The sequence below is a fragment of the Pan paniscus genome, chromosome 6 (genome assembly GCF_029289425.2).
Source record: "Pan paniscus chromosome 6, NHGRI_mPanPan1-v2.0_pri, whole genome shotgun sequence".
Taxonomy (NCBI): Eukaryota; Metazoa; Chordata; class Mammalia; order Primates; family Hominidae; genus Pan; species Pan paniscus.
In genome coordinates this window covers 45,002,820-45,024,531 of record NC_073255.2, presented here as the reverse complement: position 1 = coordinate 45,024,531, position 21,712 = coordinate 45,002,820, and the positions used below count along the sequence as shown (strand labels likewise).

General features: G+C 39.8%; 1 protein-coding gene across 9 annotated transcripts in view; it reads left to right on the top strand.

Annotated features, from left to right (window-relative positions):
• Positions 1-21,712, top strand: part of HECW1 (HECT, C2 and WW domain containing E3 ubiquitin protein ligase 1) — a 445,382-nt gene that overhangs the window by 298,456 nt on the left and 125,214 nt on the right. For all 9 annotated transcript variants that reach the window (XM_057302857.2, XM_008960744.4, XM_008960746.4 and 6 more), the window contains one exon: positions 19,497-19,639. In XM_057302857.2, the coding sequence (XP_057158840.1) occupies positions 19,497-19,639 (143 nt within the window). The remainder of the gene's footprint in view (positions 1-19,496; positions 19,640-21,712) is intronic.

The window sequence follows — 21,712 nt, the reverse complement described above, 5'->3', positions numbered from 1 at the left end:
CTTCATCTTAACTTGATTACATCTGTAAAGACCCTATTCCAAATAAGTTTGCATTCAAAAGCACCAGGGTCTTAGACTTCAGCATACCTGTTGAGGGACACAATTCAACTCATAACAGTTTTCCTCTAATTTAATCTATTGTTGGTTCACTGAACTTCTTGAAGCTATAAGTTTGTTTTCACCAAATCAAGGAAGTTTGGCCATTATTTATGTTTTTCAAATATTCTTCTGTTTAATTCTCTCCCCTTTTTCTTGAGCTCCAAATGATCCATATGCTAGATCTTCAGAGTCCCACGGGTCCCTGAGGCTGTTTTCTCTCTCCTTGTAATTGCATGATTTCTATTGATCTATCTTCAATTTTACTGTATGTTTTCTCTATAAACTCCATTCTACTATTGTTTCTATGCAATGAATATTTTCAGATATCAGAATTTTTTATTTTAAGATTGCCATTTGGTTTTTTTTAATGTGCTTTATTTTGCTGATGATATTTCTTACCTATCTATATTCATCATAAGTTAATATTTTCCTTTACCACACTGGATATAGTTATAATAGCTGCTTTAAAGTATTTTCCTGATAATTTCAACATCTGGAGAATATTGAAAATGGGTCATGTTTTGTGTTTTTTTATAAATTAAGTCATTCTGGATGATGTCTCGAGCATTGTTAATGTTATACTGAAGAGACTCTGGATTTTGCTTCAGGGGGTAATGATGTTTTGTTACAGCAGACAATTGATTTGGTGCAGCTCCTACTGTCATCCATATGGTGGGAGGCACCTCAGATCTCAGTTCAGTTCTTTAAGCCCTAACTGCAAACTGATTTCATTTGCCCTGTGCATGTATGATTCTGGGATCAGCCATAAACTTGGGCTGAGTTTCTATACATCATTTGGGGCTCTCCTTTGGCTCTCTTCTTTCCGGAATTCCTCCTTTACTCTCTGGTGGTGCTGGTTGCCCCAGGCTTCTTTGCCTGGTTCATCCAGCCGAAAAGATAGTGAGATTTGTATTGGCATTTTAGCTGCTCTGTACCACTATTGCAGTGACTGTGGCGGCGTTCAGGGCAAAGATCCCACTGTGAAGAATTCATTCCATGCCCGTCTCTTGTTGCAGTGCACAAGTTTTAGCAATTAACTGTGTAGCAATTAGAAACAATTATTTTACATTTTTCTGGACATTACCAACATTTGGATTTTTTAAAACAAGCAACAAATGTATTTTGTAGCATTTTTATCATCCAGTAGATTCCATCTCTTCACTGTACTTTGTAAGTTATCCTATAAGCTAATATAGGTTTTAAATGTTGTCTTCTGTGCTATTCTTTGTAAGTGTACTAGTAAAATAATTTAACATAAAAATAAATTAATCTAAGCCACCACATTGACAATATAAAGAAGAAAAATCATGTTTATCTCCATAGATCCATAAAAAGACTTTGATAAAATTTAATATTCATTTATGATTTTCAACAACTCCTACAAAACTAGGAATAGAAGGGAACTTTTTTGTTAGAAATGCTTGTTTCCCAATGCCGTAAAGAAATAGCACTTGAATATAAATTTAATTTCCCCAGCAAGGCCGTTTTTACTTTCTGCAGAAAGGGTACACTCACCAGCAGTTTTGCCACGGGAGTACGCCGAACAAAGGAGACAAGGTCGTTTATAACCTGACACGTCCACTCTACTGCTGTGTCCAGTTTCCAATGGCTGGCACAGGACCTCACATTCTGTATTTGTCCCGATTGGCTAGCAACTTAGAACTTTTTAAAAGGGGCAAAGGCAGAAGAGAACAAAGCAAGGAGGAAGTAACTTATGGAATGCTGAGAAAGGTAAAAACACCTTCAAATAAGGAAGAGGAACAGGCTATGACCTAATGCTTACTTGGACCAATATAAGCATGCCAGGGCAAATATTTAGGCTAAATTGTGGGAGCTAAGAACATAAAGTACATTGATTTCTTTATTACGGCTAGCAGATATTTAGGAATGTTAGCACAGGTCTTTGAATAAATTTTGCTTCTAAGAGAAGTTACTATTTATTCCTAATTAGAAGGGGAGGAAAGTCTTTGAAGAGGAACCTCTAGTTTACTTTTTACATTTTCAATCCAATAGAGGACTTAATATATTAATAATAATAACAACAATAAAATCCACAGCAAACACTATACTTACTGGTAAAATATTAAAATATATTTCCTTAGAACCAAGAACAAGACAAGGATGCACACTTTAGCCACTTCTGTTTAATATTGTGCTAGAGATTCTAGCCAGTGCAACAAGGTAAAAAAAATAAACAAATAAAGTATGTCAGCTTTGGAAAGGAGGACACAAAACTGTCTGTATTTTCAGATAACATTGTTGTGTCAGTAAACAGTACAAAACATTACCCAAACTACCCAAATTAGTGAATTTAGCAAAGTAACTGAATAAATAAAAGGTAGATACGTAAAATAAATCATATTTCTATATGCAAATAGAAAATAAAAATTGTTAAAAGATATTATTTACAATAGCATCAAAAACCAAGGAATAAATCTAACCACAGAGGAGGAATATGGTTACACCGTGCACTACCACTTTGCTGAGAGAAATTTAAAACAGCCTAGATGAAAGGAGATATTGTTCAAGGCTTAGAAAAGTCAATATTCTTTAGGTGTCAATTCTTCCCCAAATTGATCTGTGGTTTCAGCGATATCCTAATCAAAATCCTGGGAGATATGTTAATGTAACTTGACAAGCTAATTCTAACACTTGTATTGAAATACAAAATGCCAAGTAGAGGTAAGAGAGTCTTGAAAAAGAAAAGAAAAAAAAAGCAGGACTTTTATACTGCCGGATGTCCAGATAAAATATGAAGCTCTAAGAATTAAATAGTGTGGCATTGGCACAGAACAGACAAATAGCTAATTAAATAGATTAGAATCCAGAAATAGATGCACCACATAGCATCATCGTTTTACGACAGTAGTGCTGCTGCTGTATGTTATGGAAAGGATAGCCTGTTCAATATTTGATGTTGGGTCAATTTGCTGTCCATACAGAAAAGAAGGAAACCTTGAATGCAGTCTCACAACATACACAGTCTATTCCAAATCAATTGTACATTTAGATATGAAATTATAACAATAAAGCTTCTAATTCATAAGAAAACAAGTAAGAATACTTTCATGTCCTTGTGGAAGCCAAAAAAATCTTAAATAGAAAATAGAAAGCATTAATCATAAAATAAAAGAATAATTAATTGAATGGCAAGAAAATTAAGAACCACCGTTCATCAAAACTTTACATTAAGAGCAAGCCACAGAGTGGGTAAAGATGTTGAGCTATGTCTAGGTGACAGCTAATATCTAGACTATAAATACTACCTCCTAAAATCAAGAAGAAAAGGACAGAAACCAACAGAAAAATGGAACAAAGACTTCAACAGCCACCACACAAAGCGGGGATGTCCAAATGCCACTAAACCTATGAAAAGGTGTTTAACTTATTTTGACATCCAGGAATGAAAATTAAAAGTACGGTGTGATACCACTGCACGCTCACCAGTGTGCAATGGTATGGCCAAACTGAAGAAGATCAACAATGATGGCTGCTGGTGAGGTGTGGAACATAGACTCTCCAACTCTGCTGATAGGAGGCAGGGAGCAAGGACATCAGTTAGGAGACATTACAGAAGCCAGGTGGGAAACGAGGAAGCCTGGACCAGCCTGAGGCATGAACACAGAGAAGTGTGGAGGTAAATATACTTAGCCATGATCCCTTGCTTTTGTCTTCTGGTCTCTTTAATATCCCTTTGCTTATCTCCCTACAGTATGTTTAAACTAGGGCCCTGGTGTGTGAGAAGAACATCAAACAAACAGTACAGCGAGCTCAGGGTGTTTTCTAATGCTGGTGCTGGTTGTGAGATGTTGTTAAATATCAGATTGGAGGAAACGTAATTGTGGTTTTGCCATTAAAAGTAATGGCCAAAATTGCAATTACCTTTGCACCAACCTAACCAAAACATTACCAAACAATTTAAACATAACCAAACCATTACCCTACAATTACCCAAACCACTGCCAGACAACTTAAAGAGTCAAATATGGGCATAAACACCAGGGGTCAGGGTTGGGCCTGAACTTTTAGAGTATACTTCTCTTTTTTTAGTTGTTTTTTGGTTGTTTTTTTGTTTTTTTTTTTTTTGAGAAGGAGTCTCACTCTGTCACCCAGGCTGGAGTGCAGTGGTACGATCTCAGCTCACTGCAACCTCCGTCTCCTGGGTTCCAGCAGTTCTCCTACCTCAGCCTCCCGAGTAGCTGAGATTACAGACACACATCACTACGCCTGGTTAATTTTTTTGTATTTTTAGTAGAGATGGGGTTTCACTATGTTCATTAGCCAGGCTGGTCTTGAACTCCTGATGTCAGATTATCTACCTGCCTCAGCCTCCCAAAGTGCTGGGATTACAAGCATGAGCCACAGCACCCGGCCTTTAGGGGATACTTCCTGATGCCGAGTGCTTTACCAGAACTATATATACTGGTAGATTGTTTACCAGAGTTACCACATTTAATCATTTCAACAACACCATGAGTAAATGAGAATGAGACTTATTAGAAAGGGAAATTGCCAAAACCTTTTTGATGGAGCAGAACAATCAGCCAGGTTAAGCTAAAAGCCCCGTCACCTGGAGATAAATCGCAGTGCCTGGCCAAGAGTCGTGGTCTCCAGGATTTAAGCACAATTGCTAAGTGATTACTGTCATCAGCCAGCCCCAAGGCGTTGTAAACAATCTCTGATTGGTTTAAGATAGATCATTCACTTCAGTCCTGACTGATTAGAAATTACAAGATAATTTAATCAGACATTAAAGTGTGCTTTTGACCTGGACAAAGTAAACATAGTGTCATTAGCACAAAAAAATCACATTTATGGAAGAAAATCATTCTCTGAAATGCAGAGCTGGTACTGGTGGTGAGTGTGTGAGCAGCCCTAAAGATGGCATTATTTCCCCAGGACAGCAGTTTCACAAATGATTTTTTAAGTTCCCTGACATAGACAACCATCATCTAAGTACAAAAACCAGTTCTTTTGTTAGTAAAATCAGCTGCTGAACCATTTTATGAAAGGAACTCATGAATGGAACACCAACATGAAAACATAGGGGACACTCTTCTATTTACGTGGGGTGGGAGACTGGAGGTACTGCCTCTTGTTCTACAGTGATGCCTGAGGCTCATTCACAGAACCTGAGACTCAGAGACACACTGTTTGATATTCACTTGCCAAAGTGTTCCTTGTACTTGTCTGTTAGCATCATTTTTCAACTTCTGAGGACATAAGATAGAGTTTTTGAGTGCAGCAGTGAAACTCCTTGAAAACCATTGCCAATGTCTTATGGAGGAATAGAGTGAGCTGGGCAAGGGGTTAGCTTGGCACATCCATCCATGGTGGTGGGTGGTGAGCTGGAGCCAGCTCATGTGAGCTGACAGGAACCAACCATGTGCACCTCTTCCCAACTCCACATTTAGTGAAATCAGCCATGGAGGGAGTATTTACACCAAGAAAATTGGCAAACACTACAGACTGGAGCTGGAACTGGTGCCTCGTTCATTGATTGAAAAAGTTGAAGACTAACACTGAAAGTGACATCCTGTAAGACTGATACCAAAAATCAAAGGTGGGGCTAGAGTCTGAGGAGAGCAGATCTAAGCAGATTTCTAAGCACGAAGGCTTCAGAAAAACAGAAACCAGGTACAGACAGAGCCAAAGGAGTATCTAGAAATGAGGAAATACAAGAATCAGGAATGATGGAGCAGGCAGGTGGGAGAGAACCAAAGAAATTTCAGAGATGGTAGCAGTTGTCTTTGGCATATCTACATAAAATGGCCACAGCAGAAATTCCACTTCAGCCAGGCTCATCTCTGACTGTGATTCCATCCTTTTGGGGGCCCTCTTAGCAGGTCCCCATCTTTGTCTCCATCAGGCTTGTCTTGCTGGAAGAAAATTACTATGCTCAAGTGACAAATCTCAAGTCATGACAGGCTTTGCTCCGTGTAGCTTTCTCAGCATTTTTCAGGGCAATGGGTTATTAGCCTGGAAAAAAAGTTACTAAAAAAATACGAACAGGCCAGGTGCAGTGGCTCATGCCTCTAATCCCAACACTTTGGGAAGCCAGGGTGGTAGGATCGCTTGAGCCCAGGAGTTCAAGACCAGCCTAGGCAACATAGCAGAACCCCATCTCCACACACACAAAATTTAAAATTAGCTGAGCCTGGTGTTGTGTGCCTGTAGTTCCAGGTACTCGGGAAGCTGAGGTGGGAAAATGGCTTGAGCCCGGGGGGTCAAGGCTGCAGGGAGCCATGATCACACCACTGCACTCCAGCCAGGGTGGCAGAGCAAGACCTTGTCTCAAAAATAAATAAATAAAAAAATAAATAAATAAAATAAAACAGCAGTCTTTTCAAAGTTAAAAATATCAGGAAATATCAATAGAGTTCTTATGATATTGTAAATTACTTTAAATTGCAATTTTGTCACAACGGAATTACTGTGGTTATGCTATTGATTTCATGTATTATGTAATTATCACTATACTGATACCATGATTAATTAGCTAATCCCACATTTTCTGGGATTTTTTTAAAATTTTAAGCCCAGAATGGGAGCAGAGAAGGTATTATGTATCTTGTAAAAGCTTATGACAAACATTTAAATTATTAACGTATCCATCCTTGACTAAGAGAACATTATATATTAGGGAGGGATTAATGGGTATGGGTATAACTTAGTGTGTTTTTGAGAGAAACATACAAACAGAATTAATACAGCACAAGTCCAGTGATTGATAGAGTAATCAGAAGGGGGATATTATGCAGCCTGCCGGTAATGTGGAACAGTGGAATGGCAAAGCCATAAAGCCATAGCAATGGAGTTGCAATAAGCTTTCAAGCCCAGCTAATACAATCAAGGACATTTGAACAGAAGTGGATATTTTATATATTTACCAAGACACTCACACACACACACACACACACGTGTACATATATGCAGATGTACACATGTGGATAGCTAGGTAGATAGATAGATAGATGATAGATAGATAGATAGATAGATAGATAGATAGATAGATAGATGCTTTATTGAGCAGTCTCAATTCGGTAGGGTATCTTAATAATGTCTTGGGCATATTCCATAACCTTCTGGTCACTTGTATTTATAAGTAATCCAATCAAGTCTAATTTTATATTCAGCTTACCTCTCTTGTTTCTTGCCCCAGCCTCCTGCGCTATCCACTACAGATTGGAATTGTGGTTTGAGGGTCTTGGAAATTGTCTTGGTTCATTTTCTGTTGCTATAATGGAATACGACAGACTGGGTAATTTATAAATAAAAGAAGTTTATTTAGCTCACAGTTCTGGAAGCTGGGAAGTCCAGTAGCATGGCACTGGCATCTGGTGAGAACATAGTAGAAAGACAGAAGCAGAAGCAAGAGACAAGAGAAAGGAGAACCAGGCCAAAGTCATCCTTTTTATCATGAACCCATTTAATACCTTCAATAATAGCATTAATCCATTTATGAGGGCATAGCCTTCATGACCTAATCACCTCTCAAAGGCCCCACCTCTAATACTGCTAAAATGGCAGTTAAATTTCAACATGAGTTTTCATAAGGATATTCAAGCCACCGCAGAGAAGAGGACATATATTATTTTGTCCCTTTTTTCTACTCCAGCACCTTTGAGAGAAAACAGAGTCATGGGAAGGGAATTAGAGATCCCCCTCAACTTTTCTCTGCAAGGATTATGGCTGCATTGTTGGGACTGGGATGAGGGAGAGACAGAGTCAAAATTTTCTTGCTAACAAGCTGTCTGATGGGATGAGGAGGGTATCTGGCCCCAATTATTGACCAATCATGGGGCACTTAATGACCTGAGTTTTCCTATGAGCACAAAAGTGCCAAATCTGAGATCACAGAACATCCTTTTACATCTGTTTATATATAGATACACTTTCAAATATTTGCATCCCTTCTAGTACTGAAAACATACAAAATACATAGAATACAGCAAGATAAAATATATTTAAATATAGTTGAGAAACAGGAAACCAGGGAAATGTCTTAGTAAAAAGTAAGATGAAATAAAGTTAGTATAAAAGGTGAATGTCAAAAGTCTTGCACACCCTCCTGAATAACATTAGAAATGACCAAGGAGAAAGGGTCTCTTGATTTCACAGGAGGGATCATATGGATAGCACTTGGCCTGGAAGACATATTTTAGTATTTTTCATACAAATACTGTTTTTGACTTGCAGCTAATTTTATTTGGGATTTCTGTAATTATCTATGTTAATAAAATGTCTTTCATTTCCTTTCTTATGCTTGTTCAGTTTGTATCAAAGATGTCTTATCCTTAGAAAATGATTTGGGTAGCTGTCCCTTTTTAAAAATTTTCTTTGATTAGCTTGTAAAAGACCAGGATTATCTGATCCAAGAAATTTTGGTAAAATGTACTTGTAACGTGTTCTGGTTACATGATGTTTGATTATCAATTCAATTATTTGTTATTTATTCAGGTTTTCTATTTCCTCTTGAATTAATTTTAAAATTTTTATTTTCTAGAAAATATTCATTATATATGCTTTCTATTTATTTTCAGAATGTTTTCATAGTAATATACCCAAAATATATGCAAAACGTGGAAGCTGTATCTCCAAAATATATAGAGAGAACAACCATAGTTTTTTTATATCTCTACTATCTCTTTTTATTAATCTGATGCCTTGATTTATTATTATAATCTATAAATTATAAGTTTGAAAAAAAGGCCCTGAAAGTTTATGGTTGCTAAGCTCTCTAAGTCTTTGTATATTTGAAAATGTTTTTATTTTTACTTCACTCTCAAATGAGAGTTTTGTGGACATAGAACTCTAGGTTGACAGTTATTTTTCCCTCAGTACTTTGATGTATAACTAGACACAAAATAACAGTTTCCCCAACTATGATCAATATAATGTCAGTCAACCATATACTACACACACAACACACAGAGGGAGGTGCCACAGTCAAATATGGAAGCACTGCATACTATCTTGCAAATTCACAATGTGTGAATTTTGTATAATTAAAGCCTTTGAGACATCTAACAGTAAAATTTCTTCACCCTTTTAACCTAGTACTTCTCTTCAGAGCTCTTTTTCTTAGAATTGTCAACATCACATAGAAACAAGTGTCAGAGATCCTACAACACACTTATTTAAACATTAACTGTCAACAAATAAATGCATATTTGTTCAAAGTATATCTCTATTATGCTGTTACTTGCCCTAATTTAGACTACTGCGTTAGGTTTCTATCAGTACATAACAAATTGCCACAAATTTAGCAACTTACAAGAGCAGCCATTTATTATCTCACAATTCTGTAGGTCAGAAGTCTGGGCACAACCTGCGTTCTCGGCTCAGGATCTCAGACGCTGAAACCACTTGTGTTCTCATCTAGGGCCTTGTCTGGTGAAAACGTTGTTTCCAAGATCATTCAGGTTGTTGGCAGAATTGAGATCCTTGCTAGTTATTGGCCAGAGCAGTCCATGACACCTGACCCTCTCCATCATCAAAGCCATTGATGGAGAATGTCCCTTGCATTGAATTCTTCTCACATTTTGTCCCTCTGACTTCAGACAGGGCCCAGTGTTTTTGTTTTTAAGGGCTGATCTAATTAGGTCAGGCTCACCCAAATAATCTCCCCTTCGACTGATTAATTCAAGGTCCGTTGCTTGGTAATCTAATCATGGCTTGGCATCCAACACATTCACAGGCCCCACCTGCACCCAGTGGAAGGGGATTATACAGAGTGTGTACACAGGGGGCAGGAATCTTGAGGACCATCTCAGAATTCTCTCTACCACATTTATTATCCTTCAGTGCCAACCTGTGTAGGTGGCCACACCCCACACCAGATGAAAAGTTTCACTTTGCTTCCTCTTCAGAGAAGTCCATCAGTATAACGTAATCCTTAGATTTTCTGCCAGAACAATAACTGGTGTGAGTTGGGCTTTGAGTGTGCAGTCTAGCTTGCATAAAGGAGTATATTTAAGCTGACCCACAACCTTGGATTGTATTCCATTTTTGCAGTATCATTATCCAGTTACCACAGGAAGTTGCCATTCATTCATTTTCTCATTTATCAATGTGCTCAGTTCACATCACGTGTGGTTTCTGTGTACCAAGCTTTTCTGTGTTTTAGAGACATTACTGGCAATTGTAAGAGAGAAGCTGAAGACAGGGAGACCAGTTAGGAAGTAATTACAAGGACAAGGAATGACAAGAGCCATACCTAGACCAGTGGAAGTAAAGAGGAAAATATGGACTCTAGAGTGAGGAAGAAAATTTAGACTTACTGACTGATTGGATATGGGCTCCTGAAGTTTGACCAAGGTTGACCAAGATATACAGATGAGGAGCATCACTGAAGATGACAGTTTATCAACAAAGCATGTGCAGAAGGCAAAGTTAGAATAATAGCTCTTTTCTTCCTTCTGTGTTCTGGGCACTCTAAAGTAGGCACAAGAAGATCAGTTACATTGCTTATGATCACACAGCAGATTTTGTTCTTAGCTTCCAGTCTGTTCATCCAATCCTATGCTTTCTTTATAGGTGTTTAAGTGAATCATCTCCAGAAGTAAAAGATGGGAGATATACATATGGATATAAATATAGATATGGATACAGATATAGACAGAATACATGTATGTGTAATATATGTATGTGTATATGTATGTATACAAATACGTACAGATATATAATATACAAATATATAATATACAAATTTTACATATAATATACAATTATATGCATATTACATATTTAAATACATACACAGAGACCTTGCTTCCCATTCTACCAAACCACAACTAAATATTGATATTGGCCTAATTTGCCATAGCAGTATGTGTAAATAAAATCAATATTATTCTGTTTTGTGGCTGAGGATTCTCATATGGAGAGAGATGGTGAAGGCTTGATCAAAATCCAGTTTATTTGCTCTTATGCAAATATTTCAAGAAGAAATATAAACTTTCCACATATTATATGCATATATATATATATATACATATATGCAGATTCCCTGCAGTTACAAGGCTTACGTCTCAGCAGCATGGTCTCCGGCACTTCCTTCCTAGGATAGAGTCAAACCACACACTACTGGGAGGGGCAGATCTTCTCCCATGACCAGACTCCAAGGGCACCACTTCTTAATGTAAAACGCTGTTACATTGCTAGCAAGAAGGGGGAAGAATGCTCCTGATTCAATTCCTACTCTACTAATGGAGTTGTCTATATCATTGTCCTTGACTTTAGGCAGCACTGTTTTTGAATGTCATTTTTAAACCTAATGACTAGTGCCACCTGAACTGAAAGTCACATACATTGCAAGGTTCTAAGGAAAAGTAGCTATAGTTCACATGCTCCATTTGCTTCTTGCCTGCTCTTTCTCCTCCAGGTAGAACTTTTACACAGAAAGCACCAAGTCCAGTCCATTTAATTTCCATTAGTAATAAATAATGGCATTGGCTGAATGGTACCAGGCAGGCTCTTGTGAATGAAACCTGTTTTTCATTTCCCCCCTTTATATCTCGCTGCAAGAGAGGAGAGGCAAAGCTAGATGCCAGTCTAACTGATGTCATGACCTGTGTCACACAGTTAAGACTAACCTTCCTCCACTTCATGAGGTATCTAATCTCCACTTCTAATTGGTATTCGTGCCTTACTCTTGAATATCCTCTACCCCTTCAAACTTAACACAACCCAAATCAAATTAACTTTCCTTACCAGTTTTCCATCCTTAACCTTTTCTGAATTTCATACATTTGTGAGTGTGCATAAATGAATCACTATACCTCTGTTCTCACAGACTGGAGTCATTTTTTCTCATACCTCTCCCTAAATGAAAATAGTAAGTGAAAATACTTTCTCACTCAGGTCTGAAATTTCCCACAAAGTTTTCTCCTTTTTGATTGTAGCATCACCCTCACATCCATATCCTCATCATCTTAGCTACATTGAGGCAATAATGGGTCCCCTTATTTACTCTGCCACAGCCAGTAAAACTCTTTCTACCCACGGCACAATCTTCCTTTTATAATATCAACAATAAAAGCAGATCAAGTTAGGAAAAATTGCAAAGTTTATTGTCACACAAAAAGTATAGATTACAATCTGGGAGACTTCAAACCAAGTGGTAAAAAGCTCCACTAAGCAGTTACAACACAGTTTATAAAGCATAAAGGAGGAAGTATTTTGACTTTTCCCATGATTGGCTGTTATACATTATCGTTTTTCTTTTCAAGCAAAACAGAGCTGTTTAAGCGGATTTGTCTATAGCTGACTGCTTTAATTTTGCTGAGTCATGTGGACAAGGATGGTAAAGCTTACATTTTATGTTTATAATTAGAAAGAGCCTTTCAGGGAAATTAGGATGACAAGTTTTGATTACATGGTTATGGGCAGTTGGCTTTGGGGTATATCTAGACTGTGGCCTCCATTTTTATTTTTCTTTATTATTATTATTATTATTATTATTATTATTGAGATGGAGTCTCGCTCTGTCCCCCAGGCTGGAGTGCAGTGGGGTGATCTCGGCTCACCGCAACCTCTGCCTCCTGGGTTCAAGCAATTCTCCTGCCTCAGCCTCCCGAGTAGCTGGGATTACAGGCGCATGCCACTATGCCTGGCTAATTTTTGTATTTTTAGTAGAGAGGGGGTTTTACCATGTTGGCCAGGCTGGTCTCCAACTCCTGAGCATTCCTCCTGCCTCAGCCTCCCGAAGTGCTGGGATTACAGGCATGAGCCACCACGTCCAGCCCCATTTTTATTTTTCTTTAACAATGTCTTTAACATTTCTCCAGATGATCAAGGTCTACATGAATGACTCATAGTTTCCTTGACCACTCCAATCTCTTTGACCTTCATTTACATTCACCATGAGCCATCCATTCCTGCACTTATACCATAGAACTTGTTGAAATATCACAAGCTCTCCAGCCCTGTACAGTCTTCTATCCTTCCATACCCAGGCCTCTATTTCCATCATTCTGTTCCTTCATTGCTTTGGGACACTCGGTCATTCAGCCCCTCTCTGCATTCCTAGCTATGTCACTCCTCCCACATGCCCTCAATCTTGGGAATCCAGCTTCGGGAATTTGTGACCTCTTCCTCTCCCACATTCCATAGCTCTCACTGACATTTAACCAGTCCACACTCTGCCACCCTTTTCTCCTTGCCTGCTAGTCTCCCCACCACTTTGCACTTATCTTACCTGATCTGCCTCCTCCAGGCCTGACCCATCTATGGGCCACCCCTCAGCACTGCCTCAGTGGCTTCTCTACACTGCAGATCTGAGTGTGTCATTTGCATGGTGCAGATCCTTCAGTTGCTCCCAGATGCCTTCAGGATAAGTCCAAGCTGTGGCCAGGAGGCTGTTCATGATCTGGATTCTGCATATCTATTCAGTTTCATCCACAACAAGATTCTCCAGTATGACCCAGAGGTAGTAAGCCACTTGCAGTTCCCCAAGGGACTCATGTACTCTGTGAACTTCAGCCCCTGCCCATGGCACCCCTCTACCTGGAATGTTCCTCCCACCCCTTCTTCATCCCACCGACACTTGCTTTTTTTTTTTTTTGAGATGGAGTCTCACTCTGTCACCCAATGTTCAAGCAATTTTCCTGCCTCAGCCTCCCAAGTAGGTGGGATTACAGGCACCTGCCACCATGCCTGGCTAATTTTTGTAGTTTTTAGTAGAGATGGGGTTTCACCATCTTGGCCAGGCTTGTCTTGAACTCTTAACCTTGTGATCCACCCACCTCGGCCTTCCAAAGTGCTGGGATTACAGGCATGAGCCACTGCACCCGGCCAGTTGTTTATTTTTTAAGACTCAGTTAAAGCATTATGTTCTCTAGGAAATCGTCTCTACCTGTCCATCAGGCTGAGCCTTTGGGAAGCCTTACTATAGCATCTTCTGCTTTGTCATTTTCTGCCTGCAGTGTAAGACTCTGAGGTCTAAAGTTGGAGGCTGTGGCCCCAGCACTCCAGCACAGAAGGGTGGTAGCTGTGTCCCAGCACCCAGCTCACAGCCAGTGCCCAAAAAGTGTTTATGAATGAATGGATACAACTTTCCCCTCCTTTATTTACCAACACTCTCCTAATCTCTGCCTAAATTGCTCATTATGCAACTGCTACCAGTTTACATAATTGCCCATTAAATATTTCCTTTAGTTAGTTACCCTGTTTTAATTTCATTAAGTTCAATTTATAAAAGTTCTGTTTAGAGGCGATCTACCTCAGATCTTTTCTGAAGCAAGATGGAATATAATAAGCATCTTAGTTCTATAAATGGCCTATTGAGTAAACAACACAAACAAAATAAATAACATCCTCCTATATTGCAGCACCAGTCCTAATATCTCTCTGGACGATTGAAGATGATAGGAGCACATCAGTGGTTTTCAACAAGGGTGATTTTGTCTCCCCAAAGGACATGAGGCAATGTCTGGAGACATTTTTGGCTACCATATCTAGGGGAGTGTCACTGGCATCTAATGGGTAGAGATTCACTTCCATCTGCTGCCATTAATAAGAATGCCAACAAAAAATAAGCTATTAAACTCAGGTTTGAAGAATGCTTTACAGATCATTGGACTAAATATTTAGGCCACAGAGGAAGATTTAGATTTGGTGTAAGAAATACTTTCCTAACTGTAACATTATTTGATATTAAAATAGATTGTTACTGAGAGAACAGTGGTTCTCCACCCAGTTGCACAGTGGAGTCACCTGACAAGCTTTAACCACTACCAGTGCCCCGCTTTCTCAAGGGAGTCTAATATAGTCAAGAATGGGACCCAGTAATGGGTACTATTGTGGAAGCTTCCAGATTATTCTGAGAACCAAGGCTAAGACCCACTGGTCAAAGCAAAAGTAAGAATCCCAACATCTGCGCTTAAACAAAAGAAAGTTTACTTTTAGGCAGAAGGGTGCTTGACCCTGTAGGAATACTATATGCATCATTCTTGCTCATAGTGGCCCCAGCGGTGGGCCTTGTACAGCTGTCTTCCTGCTGTTGCTGCTCAGTTGAAAAGGCCTGACAGTTGAGTCCTAAAGTGAAGCCAAGAAAGAGAATTCAGACTCTGATGCTCTGATGAAGAAATGACCTATGGAACTTTCTTTTCTGACCCGAGTGCCAGTAGACTTTTGTTTAGGACAGTTTCACGGCTTGTGAGAAGATGAGGAGCCATTTATTTATTGGTTGGCCCAAGCATGTGTTACAGTTGCTCTGAAAAGCTCAGATCAAAAGGTAAAGGACAAAGATGGAAAATAGCCAGATATCAGACCCCCAAGGATGCCCAGGATTGGCTTTGTCATTTCCACACTGGTTTTCTTTCACCAGTGAAGTAAGATGCAAAGAGATAAAATTCCCAAACCAGCAGAGGGCTTAGGCAACAATACATCCTTTTTTTTAAATAAAAAAAAAAAAAAAAAAAAAAAACCTTTTGCAGATATAGTTCACAAATTTATCTTTTAACCAAGAAGTGGCCGTTTCTCTGGAAACAAAGAGTGTGCCTTAGTAATAGGACAATCATAGATTTTGTCTGCATACTAAGCATTTGAAATAGGCCTACAGATTACTACAAACAGCTGTATAGGATTATTGGCCGTTAAGGGCCAGCTGAAATGAGTTAGTAAACTTAAGAAAGTTCAATAACCAGAGAGTCAAAAGGAGAAGGTGATAGTAAATCATGAGGCAGGTGGGGTCTGGATAGAATAGGAATGGAGAGGGAAGAAACTTGGTCTAACATGGCGTGGGCCTTCTTTTCCCATTCTACAGGTGAAGATGCTGAGGTTTGGAGAGGTTGTGAATAACAGAGTCCAGAACTTGGATGTGCAGAGCTAGGAATAAAGCCAAGTTTATCTCACTCCAAAGGTTCTTTAGAGGCTTGAAGTAAAGGCCAAGTCAGGGTAGCCAGGTGAAATCCATGTACTGGCTTGAGGCTCATGGGTGCAAGTAGCTGGTCCATAAACAAACAGACTTTTACATTTTCAGGACTACTCACTAGTTCTTAACAGAGCCTGACCTAGCTGGGGGTCTACATGGACTCCAGTAAGCATGGCATGGAGACAAGGGCCTGGTGGGGAGAGAGGTTGATGTCTGGGATGAAGGGATGGGTGTGTGAAGAGAGTTTAAGAAGAAAGTTCTTGTGGAGGGAGGAAAGAACCCAGAAGCTCCCGCTAAGTTTCATAATATATTTTGATAAGCTAGCTTCAGTGTCCCATGTAGGCTACTGTAGGTAGAAATAGTCTCATTTTAATAAAGGTGATTACGTTTTTCCTTGTGAAAATAATAGGTGTTCATTATAGAAAGTGTGGAAAATATATTTTTATATATTTTCCCTCATTATAGAAATGGGGGAAAATATATTCTTACTTGGTAAAACAACTGTTATAAAATCTGTTGTAATTTTTTCCAGTCTTTTTCTATTCATATAATTCATATTATTGTGATCATGAATTGTATTTGTCCTGTTCGTGTTACTTAACACTGCAAAACAAGCATTTCCCATCTTATTAGCATTTAGTGTTACATGTAATTATATATATTTATATATAAATTATTATAATTTAGAAAAGTTAAACTATTATATGTGCATATCACCTATACCTAACCTATTGTTGGGTATTTAGATTAGAAGATATATTATAATACACTCCAGAATGGAATAACTGGACCAAAGACATAGAAGTTTTAAGGGCCTGAGACAATCAGCAGGGCTGGATTCTCACTTAGGAAGGCCTTTTTAGAGTAGTACCTATTCCTGGGTTGGATCCTCAAACTTGACATGTCCATAACTCAGTTTTCTCAGTACTAGGAATGATTAGTTCTTAGGAGTTATATAGGAGTTAACTAAAACTGATTTATAATAGCAATCAGACGTACCACATGGTCACTGTGGAACTCATTAGTTCTGTTTGTCAAATATTTCTGTGGTCCATCTCCCAGGCACCTTATGGGATTATACTTCCTGCTCCCTGAGGGTGGCTGGAGCCTGTGTCTAGTTCTGAGGAGCTATGTTTGGAAGTGAACACTTATTTACAGGGGGAGCTCTTTTTGCCTCTGTCACTGTAACTGGCAATGCTTGAGAGGGTGGCTGCTCCATCAGCCCACAGTGAGAATGTGAGCAAGAAATACAACTTGAAGCCCCTGAGACTTGGAAGTTGGCTGTTAGTGCAGCATGCCCTAGCTCATCCTGACTGCCACAAAGAAGATACTCACATTAGCATGCCCAACATATTTAATCTCTGTAAATAGAAATCAACTAAAGTTAAAAGATTGCTAGGCCGGGCGTGGTGGCTCACGCCTGTAATCCCAGCACTTTGGGAGGCCGAGGCAGGCAGATCACGAGGTCAGGAGATGGAGACCATCCTGGCTAACACAGTGAAACCCTGTCTGTACTAAAAATACAAAAAATTAGCTGGACGTGGTGGCAGACGCCTATAGTCCCAGCTACTCAGGAGGCTGAGGCAGGAGAATGGCGTGAACCTGGGAGGCAGAGCTTGCAGTGAGCCAGGATTGTGCCACTGCAGTCCAGCCTGGGCAAGAGAACTAGACTTTGTCTCAAAAAAAAAAAAAAAAAAAAAAAAAAAGGATTGCTGTTAGGATTCATCAGAATAAAAGAAAAATATGTATTTATTTCAGGTGTTTCGCAGCCCTTGATTAAGGGGACTGTAACATTCAATGTTAATTAAGACTTCCTCCTCCCAGGTATTTTGGGCTGGGCAATGCCAACATTTACCTTCCCGAGTCTCCTTTTTACACTTTTAATTTTCACGTGTGTTCATGTGAAGAGACCACCAAACAGGCTTTGTCTGAGCAATAAAGCTTTTTAATCACCTGGGCGCAGGCAGGCTGAGTCCAAAAAGGGAGTCAGCGAAGGGAGATATGGGTGGGGCTGTTTTATAGGATTTGGGTAGACAGTGGAAAATTATAGTCAAAGGAGGTTGTTCTCTGGCAGGCAGGGGTGGGGGTCACAAGGTGCTCAGTGGGGGAGCTTCTGAGCCAGGAGAAGGAATTTCACAAGGTAATGTCATCAGTTAAGGCAGGAACAGGCCATTTTCACTTCTTTTGTGATTTTTCAGTTACTTCAGGCCATCTGGATGTATACGTGCAGATCACAGGGGATATGATGGCTTAGCTTGGGCTCTGAGGCCTGACATTCATGTTGACCAAGCCAACTTCTGATGGTCATGGTCTTCCTTTAATTGGTATTGTTTTATTTTAAAAGTCACACCATACACTATTTAACAAACAAGTACTTTTTAAAATTTTTGTGTATATTGTTTTGAGATGGAGTCTCACTCTGTCACCCAGGCTGGAGTCCAGTAGTGCAATCTCAGCTCACTGCAACCTCCACCTCCCAGGTTCAAGCAATTCTCCTGCCTCAGTCTCCCAAAGCAGGTGGGATTACAGATGCCCGCCACCATAACCGGCTAACAAATGAATACTTTAGAATCAAATGAAGTAAAATATAAAAGACCTGCTTTCTCCCTCCCCTACCAGCCCACTTCCTGGAGTTCAGTTTGGAGCATCCCCCTCTAGACATTTTCTCTGCAGTTCAAAGTACAAATGAAATCCTACTCTTCGTATTCTTCTGTGCTTTGCTTTTTCACCTAGTTTCTCGGGTGTCTTTTCATGTCTGTGCATGTTGATTCACCCCTTTCTTTTTAACGAAGGCAGAGTTCTCAGTTTCAAAGATTTATCAGCCTTCACTTAACTAGTTTCCTCTTTGTAAACAGTTTTGGGTTTTTCCCCAGTCTTTTACTATTAGTAATGCTCCAATAAACATCCCTGTTAAATGTATCTTTTGCACATTTGCGCAAATTAATCCAGAAGGAAAATCTCTAAAAATATAATTCTAGGTTGAAGGAATTTGCAGTTTAAATGCCAGTAAATATTGCCAGTTCCTTTCCCAAAGGTCAAATCAATTTGCATTCCCACCAAAACAGTGTGAGAATTCTTGTCTCTTCCCCCTCTCAAGGATCCAGGGTATTACCAAACTTCTAGAAATCTCTTCCATCATAATCATGAAAAACTATATTGCATTGTTTATTTAAAGGACATTTTCTTAATTACAGGTGAGTTTGTGCTTGTTCTTTCTTAAAGTGTGATAATACCTTCAATCAAGTATGATGAGGCTTTGGTGGCATTCTTTCTCTTTAAAGCATGCTGATTTTACTGCTTGAATCTCAAAGAATAAGCCTATTTTTAAGCCCTGCAGAAGCATCTTGTCGCTGCCCCTCATTTACTGAATAAACAGGTTCACAACATTTCTGAGACCCTTTATATATAGGTATATTATAGCTAGGATGTTTTACAGTGACAGCATCAAGGCAGATGGACTGGGAATTGACCAGCCCTTCAACCTCTCAGTTAATTGATGTGACATATTCTTTCATTGCAGCAATTCAGTTTTGTGTCCTTGCCCACTGACGTGCTGGAAATTGAGGTGAAGGACAAGTTTGCCAAGAGCCGCCCCATCATCAAGCGCTTCTTGGGAAAGCTGTCGATGCCCGTTCAAAGACTCCTGGAGAGACACGCCATAGGGTAAACCTGTGACTGAGATCTTACTATCACTAGGTTCCCACCAACAGGTCGTGCCCAAAGGTGGCCTGTAGGCTGCAATAGTATAGTCTCACAGAGAGTCAAAATGTTATCATTATATTTCCTTTGTTTTTCCTACTAATTATGTTGCCTGAGCCAACATAAGTGTTTGTTAGATTAAACAAACCCATCCCTTTTCACTTGATGTGTAACACTGGTTACTTACCCAAGAAAGTAAAAAATCCTATTAAAAATATTAAACAGTATTAGAAGAAGCCCTCAATGGGGCATTTTTCTGTACAGGTAGAAACTAAAGTTTGTTTTACTATGAAGAATATTATTTCATTCATATGCCGGTCTGGTATGTAAGATTTAATCATATGTGACATTTCCATAACAAGATGAAATACTGGGTAACTACTGTAGAGTTTCTTACTTAGAAGACACTAGTATCTGCAGATGCTAGATAACATGGATAAGAATTTGAAAGCATGATTCTCATGGAATGACAGCAGTTAAGATGCTCACAGAATTCAATTGTATATGAGAATGGGTTTCTGTTTTGTCTCTTTTACATTCATGTCCACTCATGGTTCTCATTAAAGTGGACTATGACCAGATAACAGCCCTATGTATAATATGTATTTCTTTAGGTAACAGGGACTACATTTGAAAACACTAAATAAAGCTTTCTATTGATAAACATATACTTATATACAATGTAACCCTTACAAAGATAGCAAAAGAATGAGAAAAAATATGCAGGATTTCCAAGTGTCTTAATTTAAAGTTCTTTGGATTATCAGAAGGACTTTGGAATCACGGATAATTATCATAAAGACATTTATTATTAATTGGAACCTTATGGTGTGTAGGCAGCAGGGTGCACAGAGACCTGCCACTAACTCTCCAGCCAAAGGGAGCTGAGTTTATGGAGCTGCAGTCACGTGTCACATGCAGTGTTTGCACTTGCCATTCATGGTTGTGAGGATTAAACAGACAAAAACTGTACATAAAGAACCTAGCACGGCCACTGGCACGTAGTAGGAACACAAAAGAAAATGGTATTCCTTGTGATCTTTTTTATTTCATTTAGTCCTCATAATGCTTCTGTGACAGCATTATCACCATTCCTGCACGAGGAAACAAGGCTTCAAAAGGATCAATAATTATGTAAACCCAAGGCTTGTGGGTGGCAGAGATCCGGCCGGAATTCAGACTCACACCTGTGTCTCTGCAAAATCCGAGGGCCATCCCCGCACAACAGGCTTCTCTCAGGGTTCCTAGGACTGATTCTGTAGTTTATTGTGGGCCACGCTTTTCATTTCTCTCCTTCTCTGCCCTACTGGCTGCTCTCACAGCTGTTAGCACCTCTGCCAGGGGTGGGCTGGAGAACAAAAACAGGGGCTGTGTGGGATTCTTTCTACCCCAGCACCCAGTGCACCGCCGCCCAGCATGCATTAGATAGATACCAGTTCGTACGTATGGAACAGAACTTCTCTCTCCAGCTCGCTGCAGCCGCAGAGCCCCTCTGCCCTCCCATGCTCAGTTCTCTCCTAAGTCCAAGCTGCCGGCTCCTATCTTCTTAGCACTGTCCCGCTCTCCAAGCCTCCCACTGTGGAAAGGCACATCCCCAGCTGAAAGCAAGTACCTGAGGTGGAAAAGGGTGTCCCCGACCAGAAGAAGGTTAGCTATGATTTTCCCAGTGTTCTTGCCACCCAGGGAAATGGAGAGCACAGATCGAGTATGATTGAGCTTACATCTCTCCAAGAGGCAACAACAGCAAGCCATGGAGGCGTTTTTCCTCCCACCCTCTTTGATGGGATGATAGACTGCCCCCTGGTGGCGGCGCAGAGCAGCTCCTCCTCCAAAGCCTTCTGCTTCCGCAGCCCCTGGGGGCCACTTCTGCAGTGCTGCCTCCTCCGGAGGTGTCCCACCGTGGTTAGGAGCAGAGTGTTGGGGTGATGGCCATGGAAGCAGTGGCCATGCAGCCTGAGCCATGGCAGAACCCCAGAGTGCACCCACAACAAAAGTGAATCCACTTTGCACCGCAGCTTCCCTCTGCCCTCAGCACAT